Below are 13,666 nucleotides of genomic sequence, written 5' to 3' on the forward strand. Positions count from 1 at the left end.
TTTCTCCCACAAATACATTAATGAACTGTATTTTTCTCAGATTTGTGATTTTCCATGAGGCCTAAGAGAGTGTTTGGCAAACGGAGTATCCAGAGGTGACTGGTAATTAGTCCCACTGACCAAGAGGGAACTTCTTCCCCCAGAATATTGTCTGTCTTGGGATTTAGTAAACCTAGGTAGAGAGGGAGCTGAACTTTGTAGTCCAAGGTGGTGAATAAGGATGATCATTACACACAGTAAGTTCATTAGTAATCTGGACTGTCTCTCTTTCATATTGAAGGAGCCATGAAGGAAGGAAACCAGTCCTCTACCTTGGGTTTCATTCTGCTGGGAATTACTGGTCAACAACAGCAGGAAGATGTCTTCTTCATTCTCTTCCTGTTTATTTACCCCAGCACACTGATTGGAAATCTGCTCATCATCTTGGCCATTCGTTCCAACATTCGCCTTCACAACCCCATGTACTTTTTCCTTGCCAATCTCTCCTTTGTTGACATCCTCTTCTCATCTGTAACTGTCCCTAAGATGCTAGCAAACCATCTCTTGGGGAGCAAAGCCATTTCCTTTGAAGAATGCCTAACACAGATGTATTTCATGATTGCCTTGGGTACAACAGATAGCTATATCTTGGCTGTGATGGCATATGATCGTGTGGTAGCCATCAGCCACCCTCTTCATTACACAATAATTATCAGTGGGAGGTCTTGCTTTCTGCTTGTTGTTGGGTCTTGGGTAATTGCAAATGCCAGTACCCTCCCCAACGTTCTGCTAACATCTAGTCTGTCCTTCTGTGGCAACCACGAAGTGGCCAACTTCTACTGTGACATTTCCTCTTTGCTCAAGTTGTCCTGTTCTGATATCCACTTTAATGTGAAAATGATGCACATAGGGGTTGGTGTTTTCTGTGTGCCGTTAATGTGCATCATTATCTCGTATGTTCTAATCTTTTCCATTGTCCTACGTGTTCCATCCACTAAGGGCATGCTCAAAGCCTTCTCTACCTGTGGCTCCCACTTCACAGTTGTTTCTTTGTATTATGGGACAGTGATGGGCGTTTATTTTTGTCCTCTGACCAGTTACAGCCAGAAGGATGCAGTGATAACTGTGATGTATACAGCAGTGACCCCAATGTTAAATCCTTTCATCTACAGTATGAGAAACCAGGACATGAAAGCTGCTTTGCGGAAACTCTTCAGCAAGAGAATTTCCTCTTAAACAACTTGAGGTCATATATTGGGAAGGGCAGTCACCACTAAACATGCACATAAGATTCCAGCCCCAATGTCATCCCTCTCCATGAAACCATCATTGCTCTTTCCAGCCAGACAATTCCTCTTCTCAAAAATCTTGTAATAGTTTGATGAGACATCTTACTGACACTTTGTACACGTTGTTGCTCCTTTTGTCAGAGTGACAGTACACAAAAATTGGGTTCATGCCCCAGTGATGCTACTTACTAGTAGAATAAAGTTGAGAGAGTATAAACCTACGATCCCACACCTACCTATTAGGAATAACACTCTCTCTCTTGCCTCTCACACAGGGTTGAGAAGATCACATAAGCTTATGGTTTGAGAGATATAAATCACTATTGAAATTTCAATTTTTATTGCATTATTATGTTGAATTATCCCTACCTTGCTCATACCAGGCCCTGATGCTGCAGTGGAGTTCTATTCCCCTTGCCTAACTTTAAGTTAGACAGAGGAATAATGTAAGGTAGTTACAGAAGTTGATGGTATGAAGTTTTCCTACGAATTCCACTTCCTCTCCTGTTCTTTTATACTATCCCCTGGACACTTCTTATTTCATTAGTGAAATTACAATGATCATAAGAATCTATAAGCACTTTTGTGGCTTTAACTGCAAAGAAGAGTCAGTGAACCTACATATCAACTCAATTATTGTTTGCCTCAGCCATCTTCTTTGATTCTGCCAAACATGCTGTCCTAAAGTGATTCTTTAAATTCGTACTTGGGTGCTAACCAAAAAGTTGGCAGTTTGAACCCAGCAGCACCACGGAAGAAAGACCTGGTGACCTTCTTACATAAAGATTCAGCCAAGAAGCACCTAGGGAGGTCAGTTATATTCTGTAACACCTTGGGTGGTCAAGAGTTAGAATCAACTCAGTGACAATTTTTTTTTTTATAATTGTATTTTAGGTGAGGGAGGCAGGGCCAAGACAGAGGTGCAGTCAGACACATCCTGTGGTCCCTCTTATAAAAAAGACTGGAAAAAAAAGTGAATTGATTATATATGTCAGTGTGGGGGCCCTGGACATCAAGGGCAAATTTGAGGAGTCAGACTGAGCAGGAGCGAGAGTTCACAGAGCAAATTAGTTTCCCATTAAATGATTAACACTCGTATTGCTATAGGGTCACTATGAGTCAGAATAGACTTGACAGCACTGGGTTGGTTGTCAGTTGTATTGTTTTGTGACATTGGCTGCCAACACCACAACATATTAAAACTCTCCCTTCTTGACCTTGGACTCCCCATTTCCATCCATCCAGCTTTACTGTCCCCTTCTGCCTTCTCTTCCTTGCCTCTGGGCTGGTATGTCCATTTAGTGTCAAATACATGGTTGAACTATGTGTGTTATTGTTTGTTTTATAGGCCAGTCTAATATTTTTTCTTTTGTTTTGTTTTTCATTTAACTTACTTCATATACTTCGTTTACTTAAGAAATTTGATCAATACTGGAGCCCTAAGTCCCCATGATTGAGTAAGCCAGGAAAAGACTATGTGCTGGTACGTCAGTTAAGATCCAGTCAGAAAACAGAAATCACACCCAGTATTTTCAAACAAATTATTTAGTATACGAAATTGAATACACAGGTACAATGGTTAAGATCGTGTGTCAACTTGGCTGGGCCATGATTCTTAGTGTTTTGGCAGTTTTATAATGTTGCGGTCATTTCCCTGTTGAAATCTGATTTCTGATCACCCCCATGATGGAAATGCTGAGTGGTACCAGCAGGGGCGAGGCCAGTGGCAGCTCACTGCCCACTGAGCCTTCATTTTTCCACCTTCTGCTGCCTACTTCCTTTCTGCTCGCTTTGCCAAGGCTTTTGGCTGGTTCTGGATCCTGCAGAAGCCTCATGTTCAGCTGACCTCTGCTTTTTGGGGCTTGAGTTAGCAGCTTACCTGCCAATCTTGGGGTTAATCAATCTTCACAGCCTGTGAGCAAAAGTCCTACTCTCCAACCTACCAGTCTTGGGTTTACCAGCCCCTGCAGCTATGTGAATCTGGAGAAGCCTAGCAGTCTTGCCTGCCGATCTTGGGATTCATCAACCTTCACAGCCAGTGAGCAAGAGCTCTGCTGTCCTACCAGCCCATCATGGGTTCCCCAGCTCCTGCAGGTAGGTGAATCAGGAACAACCACTATCCTGATCCATGGACTTGAGAAGTTCCAGCCTCTACAATTGCATGAGCTGTTTACTTGATATAAATCTCTCTCTCTTTATATGCTTTAATGGTTTTGTTTCCCTAAAGAACCTAGCCTAAGACAACAGGGGTATCCTAAAACAGACTAACGGGGGAAAAAAATGGCTACTGAGTTAACCCAGAAAATACTAACTGCAGAAAGAAGTTATTTCCATGAGGACTGGAGGAACAAGAGGGAAAATGTAGTGTCACCAGCACCTAGACATTCAAAGGAGGGACAGCCACTTATCTGATGCTCAAATCTCTGAGAGGAGCTGCTGAACACTTGGTCCACACCTGGGGACATGACTCAAATTTTCATTCCTGATGGGCCTGAGTACTCAATTAAAAAAAAAAAAAAGAACCTCTTGCCCTCGATTCCAACATATGGCAACCCCATGTGTCACAGAGTAGAACTACTCCATACGGTATTCTTGGCTATAGTCTTTACAAAAGCAGATCACCAGGCTTTTCTTCTATAGATTGCAGGGTGAGTTCGAACCTTCATGCTTTAGGTTAGCAGCAGAACACATTTAAGATTCCCTTTCTTTAGTTCTGTAGTTTCTATTAACCTGTGCTATTGGACATGGAAATACCAAGAGTCAACCCAGAGAATCTTCTGAGTTCCAGGCACAATCCTCCTTGCCACCATTGTGTAGCAATGGCATAGTTTCCCTTGGTGATTGGGATCAATCCCTCCAACCACTAGAGATACCGCTTTTTTTCTGAATGACCTACAGACATGCAACAATTTGGTTGAATCTTAGCAACATTAAATACAACTGAAAAAATATATATAAATCCCAAAAGGTTGTTATTGGTATCCTTTTAATAAGGTTATAAACTACTTTTTTAGTACAGTTTCAGGGAATATATATCGATGCAATAAAAGTACACAAAGACAAAGCAAGGGAAAGATGAACACAGGATACAGGATGAGAGGAAACTCAAGAAGAGAGAGTCAGGGCAATGGAATTGAGAATACCATACAGTTAGATATAGGTCATTACTAAAGTCTTAATTCTCAGGTTAGGTGGTGGGTCCATGGATGTTTATGATATTCTAGAAAGACAGACAGACAGACAAATAAATAGATAGATGCTCTGCATAAAGCAATGATGAGAGTTTGTCTGAAATCCAGGATTGGATAGAGAGACAGATGGGTAAGTAAGATGGTGAAACCAGGAGTTCAATTAGGCAGATGTTAGAACTATGTAGAGAAGAGAGAGTGACGATCTACAGATAAAGGATTTAGATGCAAAATAAAGTAGAAAAAGAAACAATCAAAAGTAGCCATTTTTATGATAGTAGTAAATAAAGAGATGAAAATGTCTTCAACGTTTGGAGGTTGAGCCACTGAAAGAAAACGGATGCTTTTAGTAAAAACAGTGAACAAGAGGAAAATTTTTAGAAAAATAAGTTCTGTTTTCAATGTATTTTCAAGGGTTCCTGTGGGATATTCTCATGGAAGTACTCAATTAAATAGTAGAATGAAGATGTGAAACTTTGGAGCAAAATTAACAAAGCATGGATCAGAGTGAAGTAGATGAATAAAGTTATGGAAATCAATGTAATTAAGAGTGTAGACTGAGAAGCTTGTAGACTCAATAGATGAATGAATGTAGAATGAATGAAAGAATCTTGTGGAAGAATGGGTGGGAATGGTAGTCTCAGACAACTTAGCTAAATAAATTAGCTAAATAAAACACAGTCCACAGAAAATATTTGCAAATATTTGATGGTTGAAGTATCATTTTGTTCATAATTCTATACTGTTGCACAATTCCTTGCCCCTTATAGATACCCTATACATAAACCATGGACCTATAAGAGAGTCTGAGAAGGACACTAGAAGCAAAATGTGGTTACTAGAAGAAAACATTTATCATAGGGTGTTGCCATGGACTGAATTGTGTTCCCCCAAAATATCTGTCAAATTGGCTAGGTCATGATTCCCTTGTATGATTGTCTACCATTTTATCTTCTGATATGATTTCTCTATATGTTGTAAATCCTATCACTATGATGTAATAAGATGGATTAGCGGCAGTTATATTGATGAGGTCTACAAGATTAGATAGTGTCTTAAGCCAGTTTCGTTTGGGATATAAAAGAGAGAAGCGATCAGAGAGAGAAGGGAACCTCATACCACCAAGAAAGCAGTACCAGGAGCAGAGTGTATCCTTCGGACCTGAGGTTCTTGCACTGAGATGCTCCCAGAACAAGGGGAAGACTGATGACAAGGACCTTCCTCCAGAGTGGACAGAGAGAGAAAGCCTTCCCCTGGAGACGACACCCTGAATTTGAACTTGTAGCCTACTAGACTGTGAGAGAATAAATTTCTCTTTATCAAAGCCATCCATTTTGGTATTTCTGTTATAGCAGCACTAGATGACTAAGACAGATGTCATCTTATCCATGGCTTGGAAGGCCATGACCTGGAACAGGAGCATGATCCAAATACAGGTCAGGTAACAAGACAACCAACAGGGTTTTGTGACCTGAAACATAGCTAGAGGAAAATGCAATTTACTGCTTTTCAATATCTCCCATTGGCATACCTGTCGACGTTGAGTCAATTCCAACTCACAGCGACCCTATAGGACAGAGTAGAACTGTCCCATAGGGTTTCCAAGGAGTACCTGGTGGATTTGAACTGCCACCCTTTCAGTTTGCATAGTCTGGTAGATTTTGGAGAGTTGGCCAACAATTAAATGACTAGTATAAATAGGAGGTAGTAAACTACCAACACCTGCAAAATACTATGTATTAGGTTGTGTTTTAAGAGCAGTTCAGACCTTACCATGATATTGCCCTAATGACTTTATGAAAATGTTATTCACTATTATTTTTGCAGCAGTGGGTTTAATTAATAAAGTTAAATAACTGTTCAAGGTCATACAACCAGTAAGTTGCAGAGCCAGGATTCAAACCTAGCAAGAGCTCACAGTTTTCACCATGATCCTCTACAGAAAGGCAGTGACCTCTCTGGCACAAGACATACTAAATCACAGGATCATAAGAGATCCATCGCTATCTAGTGGATTCCCACTCATCGCGACTCTGTAAGACGGAGAAGAAAGGGCGCACTGGGCTTCCAAGGAGCCTCTAGGAGATTCAAAGTGCTGCCTTTTTCTTTAGCAGGTATAGCTTTTAACCACTGGGCCACGAGGGACCCAAATCATAGGGCAGTGACCATCAATCAAGGCTGTTATAAAAGCTACATGGCCCTGGTGACACCGAGGTTAAGAGCTCGGCTGCTAACCAAAAGGTCAGCAGTTCAGTCCACCAGCTGCTCCTTGGAAACCTTGTAGGACCTTCTACTCTGCCCTATAGGGTCAGTATGAGTCAGAACCAACTTGACTGCAATTGGTTTGGCTTGGTTTTTTACATGATTTTAAGAATCTAAAAACTTAAGATACCTACTACCAGCGTGCTGGACAGTGGAAAGTGTAACAACCATCCTATCACTCCTTGTATCAGATCCTACAGTAAAGATGAACTATAATTCTTCTTCTTTGCCACACTGAACGCCAGAGAGGATTCAATGTGGGCCAGAAGAGAAGACCAAGAGCTCAATTGTACCATAATCCTTGCAGTCCAAAGTGGTGGTTCCAGGATTGTGCTGAACCACAGAGGGGACCCAATTCCAAAAATGATCCTAGAGTAGCCGGCCCCAGAGCTTGGACCCTTAACACATACCCTTTGGAATATCTTCTCCCAGATATTTCCTCCTGGAAAAGAACTCTGGGAACAATTACTCTTGGGAACCTCTCTATCCCCTTGGGGCATAGCTGAAGGAGTGCGTAAATGGGTCTCAACAATTTCTCTGACTTTGGCCTGAATAAAGACCTGGGGGAGTTGTGTTTCAAGAGCCTTTATAAGCTAGTGAATAATTCCAAATTGTCTCCGTGCTATGACCAGTCCTGCTTCCTGAGGAAGAAACTAGATGACGCGGCTTCAGGATATATTCAGGACAGCTCCAGCCCCACAGGCCCTTTGTGCACATTCTGCTCCAAGGTGGAGAAGCACAGGGCTTCTGTTTCCATATCAGCCTGGCCCTCTCTCCTCCACCTCAGGAACAGAGTACCAGGGACCCACTCTCCATACCCTCTACTGACCTTTTCTCCATCATGTTCCCAAAAAGTATTATGGAAAGGAACTAGACCCCTTCGCTGGAAATTCCCCATTTATGGAAATGGTGTGAAGGCCACAGGGCCAGGGCTCTTTGTGGCAGCACCCAGGTCAACAAGAATCCTCAGGTAGGAATGTAGGCATTGCAGAAGGGTCTTTATGACATCAAGGGACAGTAACTTTTAACTGAGCACTTATGTGCCAGCAACTGCCTTTCATGCAGTATCTCCACTGACCCTCGCAAACCCCCAAGAGGTAAGTAGAACTATTACGTGTTTTTTCAGATGAAGTAGAAAAAAATGGTGAAATTAACTGCATAAAGTAACAGAGAGAAGGAATGGCAAAGTTGGGACTAGGATCTTGGCTTGATTCTAAAACCCAAGTTCTCAAACAGAGAAGAGATGGGGATAAAAATGAGGCAGAGAGAAAGCACACATGCCCTCCCCTTCCCTTCTCCTCTGTCAGAGCATTCTGCTTTCCCTCCTCCATGTACAATCCAGCATCAGCAATCACACTGATGAAACAACAGGTACAGAAGACAGGCTTTTCGATCCTACCTGACAATTCTCCTCAGGCTCTTGACCGTGAAGACGAGATCAGGAAGAGGGAGTACTGATTGGATTTTCTTAGACCTAAGCTGTATCTCCTGAAGTAACATTGTGAGTATGTGTGTGTATGTTTGTGTCAAGTAACATTGTGAGTGGATGTATGTGTATACACACATTTTTAAAATTAACTTCAAGTTGTTCTTGTACCAAATTGCAACTCCAAAATGTTGCCCTATTGATCAATAATTTTGTTTCTATGTCCAAATACCTGTGCTTGCATTAAACAAAAGATTTCATACCTATATTATCAGAAAAGGCTAATACAACTCATATCCACTATATTAATTCTTAGTACCTAAACAATAAAGTACAAAGTTCTTGCTTTATCTCAAAACCCTCCACAATATAACCCAAAGCTTCTCTTCCAGGCTAATTTCTTCCTACTCCCCTGCCTGTATCCTCTGCCCCTCATAAAAACAAACAGTACACTCTTGCCTGAATTTACACTCCATTTTCTGAAACTTGTCCTTGGGTTTTTCTCCATGATAAGAAAATTGGACTTCACCTGTTAGGTGATGGGTAGACAGTGAAGGACTCCATGGAATGGGTTTGGCATTTTCATTTTATTGTGAATGGTGGAGGGACTTTATAAAAATTATGTTTTCCAAATTATTGCTACTTAAGTATATGACAGTATGGAAGAGTATTGATTTCTAAAAACATTTATTTACATCCAACAAACTTCCTAAATTCTCTTAGTTTATCTAGAGATTCCTTTGGATTTTTTTTTTTTCTTTTGACAACCAATTTTCTGTGACTTCTATCCACTTTGTTCTTTCCAATCCTTATATGCCAATGTATTTCCTAGTGCCCTTTTCACAAGCAGGGCACCAATTCAAGTGTTTCATGCACAGGGAGCAAGTAAAGCTCCCTGCTTCATGTGGATCTGTGACCACATTTCTTGTGCCAAAGAGGTGGTAACATGTCAGATTCCAGCCCTTAGGGCCTAATTTCTGAATGATACCCCTAAAAGCCCACTGCAGCATGATCTATGGCTTACAACTCTTGCTATGAGCTTTCTCTTTGTTTCTATACCTAGATATTCCAATTTCTTTCCTTTAGATTTGGCTATGTGGCTTTCTTTTCACTTTTATGATTTGGAGCCCTTGTGGCATAGTGGTTAAGATCTCAGCTCGAACCAAAAGGGCAGCAGTTCCAATCCAAAACCCATTCATTGGAAACCATATTGGGGGGCGGGACATAGATGGTGTAGTAGATGTTTCTGATGGTCCCTTTTACAACAAAGACCCAAAAAGCCAAGTGAATCGATTATATATATGACAAGCTAGGAATCCTGAACATCAAAGGATAAGTTAAGAAATCAGACTGAGGGATGGGGGAGGAAGAGATGGTGCAGAAGCAGCGATGAATTGCCAGGCCTGACTCGGTGGGAATCAGTGCCCCACAGCCCCATGCCCTGGAACAACCATCGTGGGGCTGGTGGTAGCATTTGGGGCACAGTTACTTCAGCAAAAGAAGGCAAGTAAATGGGTGGAGCCCTGAACCCCTGGAGCAACACCAGTGGGGCTAGCTGCGGCATTCGGGACTTGGCTGCTTCAGCAAAAGAAGGCAAGCAAAGTGGTGCAGCCCTGATCACCAGGCATGACTGCAGCAGGGCCGAGCCAGGGCACAGAATCAACACACACCCCTGGAAAGAGGGAAAAAACAGCACTCTTAGCACAAGATAAGTGATTTTGTCTCATATACAAGGCAGATCTAATAGCTCCTCCTTTTGAAAGAACTCTCTCCCATCTGTCTGATCCCTCCTCCCTCTGCCCCAGCCAGCTTCAGTGACAGTTGATTTCCCTGGGCCTGAAATAGGTACTGCTGCACCTCCTGAGCCATTCTCCCAGCCGTGGTGGAAACGGTGGAAAAACAATCTGCCAGCTCCCCTAATCTGGAAACTTAGAACAGAAGTGGCTTCTGTCTAGGCACAAGTGGTTCACAGACTTTGGATGTCTTTAACCTCTGCATGGACCCACATGTCCCCTTTCAGCAACTAGGATCTTGCTGTTATATTGCAATGGCGAATGGTCTTGAGATCTGGCTATAACTGTTTCATCTCTGAGGTGCAGAGGTGGGTTTTCGATGTTTGATACCACTCTCACTATTAAACAGTGTCCTCACCTACCCACATCAGAGGCCTGAGGACTGGTGGCTCCACCCACATCACCTAGCCACCCACGACAGTGGTCCAAGGATAAGTAGTGCCTTCCATTCCTTACAGTTAGAAGCACTGGGTGCCTATGGTATGGATGCAGAGCCCACCCACCAGTGCACTTTAGAGAACAGAGATGTGCCTTCTTCACAGACACTCAGAGGAAGGTTATCAGCCCCCTGCCTTCCTCAGAGTGTGACCTCCTTCTGCAACCAGAAACCTGTGCATACACCAACCACCACTGCTCCTCTGAGATCGTAGTTGAGAGCCTGCATCACACACTGTGTGACTGACTTCCTGGACACCTGCCCTAAACCTATGCAAGAAGAGTGAATAGGCTCCTAGGCTCATATACCTGATAACAGCTCTAGGCATCTGGTGACAGGACATTAGTGCTTTGAAGGCTCCAATAGTCAAGTTAGCTTACTCTAGTAGCCTATTTGGGTAAATCAAAATGAAACAAAGCGAAAAGCTAGGACACAGTGAGCAATCATAAAATAAATTGATACAATAACTTACAGATGGCTCAGAGACAACAGTTGATATCAAATCACATAAAGAAGCAGACCATGATCACTTCAACAAACTCCCCAAAAGAAGAATCAAGGAATCCTCTGGATGAAGAAGTCTTCCTGGAATTACCAGATGTAGGATACAAATGATTAATATACAGAACTCTTCAAGACATCAGGAAGGAGATCAGACAAAACACAGAACAAGCCAAAGAACACACAAACAAAGCAGTCAAGGAAATTAAGAAGGTTATTCAAGAACATAAGGAAAAACTTAATAGGCTGCAAGAATCCATGGAGAGACAATCAGAAATTCAGAAGATCAACAATAAAATTTTAGAATTAGACAACTCAGTAGAAAGTCAGCAGAGCAGAACTGAGGAAATGGAAGTCAGAATTAGCAAGAACTGAAGACAAAACACTTGGCAACAATATATTCAATGAAAAATCAGAAAAAAGAATTAAAAAAAATGAAGAAACCCTAAGAATCATGTAGGACCATATCAAGAGAAATAACCTACGACCGACTGGAGTACCAGAACAAGGAGGGAAAAGAGAAAATACAGAAAGAATTGTCAAAAATTCACTGGCAGAAAACTTCCCTGATATCATGAAAGGGGAGAAGATATCTATCCAAGATGCTCATCGAACCCCATACAAGGTAGATCCCAAAAGAAAGTCATGAAGAAACCCTATGGGGTAATGGTAGTATGTCCTCTAAGGTTGCTATGAGTTGGAATCGACTCGATAGCAAGAGGTTTTTTTATTTTGTTTTTGATGGTTTGTTTTTATAATTTATCTAGAAATTTTACATGTTTTAATGAGAATGAGATCTACCAACATCAGCTAGTCTGCCATGTTTCTGAGAGCTCCACTTCTGAAATCTTATACTGCCATACAATATTAGCTAACCATAGTTTTTGAGTCCTCCAGATTTACTCAACCTTTCCCATCCTGAGATATTATAATTCTGTGTGAAGATGGAGAAAGACATTTCAGGAGAAGAAACCAAATTCCTTTAGAAGCAGAGATGAGAAAGTATATCATATTTTTGAGAAAGATAGTTAGACCTGCATCCCCTGTGCCTAGAACATAGTTCATATGTGCTGTAGCAGAAACTGAGAATTAGTTACTGAATTAATTTTTGAGTAGAGGTCTGGAAAAACGAGTGAATTACTTCAAATACCATAGGCTACACTAACAAATAGATCACAGTGCCAGTGAGTATTTCTAGAAAGTAGATGACCCTCCAGGATGTGATGAAGAAGAAGAAACAGGGTTCATTCCACCAAGTGACTTCACCATCCAATTAAGCACCTATCCATTTGCATTCAGCTTGCAAAGGGGGAAAGAGAGTGAGGAAGAAGCCCAAAACTAGAACACAACAATGGATTGGCTAGAACTCAGTCACATGACTGCATCTCATTACAAGGGAGCCTGGGAAATGTAATCTAGCTTAGTGTCCAGGAATAAGGAAATAACAATGATTTCGGTGAACAACTCAAAGTCTCTGCCACAATCCCTATGGTTTCAGAGTGCAAGATAGATCAAAGATGTGGGAACCCTATAGTGAAGCAGTTAAGGGAGTAATACAATATTTCAGGTAGAAAATGATGATGGTCTAAGCTAAAGCACTGAGACTATAATAGAAAACTGTAGTTGTATAAGAACTATTTTAAAAGAAAAATCAACAAGATCGGATGTAGAGGTGAGGGGGAAAGTGAGTGAATGTGCCTGTGAGTACCTCACATGTGTGGAATCCATGGAATAAACTGGACTCAAGTCAAGAAATATTCGGTACAAACTTATTGGTGTCAACAGTGAAAAATACTCCACAAGAATCTCTCTGGATGTTATAAAAATGAAAAAGATGTGGTTTTCCCCCTCAAAAAAAAAAGCTTGCAATTCTACCTAAGTTGAATATGCCAAGTATGGCATTTCATCAGACATGTTGGTGGGATGATTCAAGATGGAAATATGGGAAACAGAGATCAAGTCTACAGGTAGAGCCTTCAGAGTCATTGGCAAAGTGGTAGTTGAAGCCATGGAAGAACTGGATGAGTGGCCAAAAGAAGTAGCAAAAAAAGGGAGGAGAAGAACAGGAAGAAAAGCATTGTGATTACATATAGTTAGGGGCTTGGAAAAGAATAAACCTATCAAACAAGATGGCAAAAGCCTACTTTGAAAATGAGATATATGGGAGGGTGGAGAATCCACTGGGCTGGTTTTGCTCCTTGTGATTTATAATTGGCTGATGCCAATATAGACATCTGTCACCTCCCGAGCTCTGGCTCAATCTGAGTTTGGTCAGTGGGCCAATTTCTAATTGTCCAGGGTACTTCTTCTACTGATATATCCATTACTCTGGAGTATGTTGTCTTAGATTCCAAAATGCTGTCCTTTCATTCTCATGTGTAAATAAAATTGATGTGTAATTCTGCTTCTCCATTAAGTTGTAAAGACCGTGAGGGCAAAGGCTACACCTCAGTTTGTCTTCTTTTTTCCAACACAGTGCTTGGCACAGATTTCATTCTTAATAATTATTTGTCCAACAAACAGATTAATGAATTCTATTTTTCTCAGATTTGTGATTTTCCATGAGGCCTAAGAGAGTGTTTGGAAAATGGGGTGTCCAGAGGTGACTGGTAATTAGTCCCACTGACCAAGAGGGAACTTTTTCCCCCAGAATATTGTCTGTCTTGGGATTTAGTAAACCTAGGTAGAGAGGGAGCTGAACTTTGTAGTCCAAGGTGGTGAATAAGGATGATCATTACACACAGTAAGTTCCTTAGTAATCTGGACTGTCTCTCTTTCATACTGAAGGAGCC

General features: G+C 41.4%; 1 protein-coding gene across 1 annotated transcript; it reads left to right on the forward strand.

Annotated features, from left to right (window-relative positions):
• Nucleotides 1–285: 285 nt before the first annotated feature.
• On the forward strand, nt 286–1,215 carry LOC126062976 (olfactory receptor 1A1-like). The gene has a single exon (XM_049861063.1). It carries the CDS (start codon nt 286–288, stop codon nt 1,213–1,215), a length of 930 nt encoding a protein of 309 aa, XP_049717020.1.
• The last annotated feature ends 12,451 nt before the right edge of the window (nt 1,216–13,666 follow it).

Source organism: Elephas maximus, chromosome 19, assembly GCF_024166365.1.
Source record: "Elephas maximus indicus isolate mEleMax1 chromosome 19, mEleMax1 primary haplotype, whole genome shotgun sequence".
In the NCBI taxonomy this organism is placed as follows: Eukaryota; Metazoa; Chordata; class Mammalia; order Proboscidea; family Elephantidae; genus Elephas; species Elephas maximus.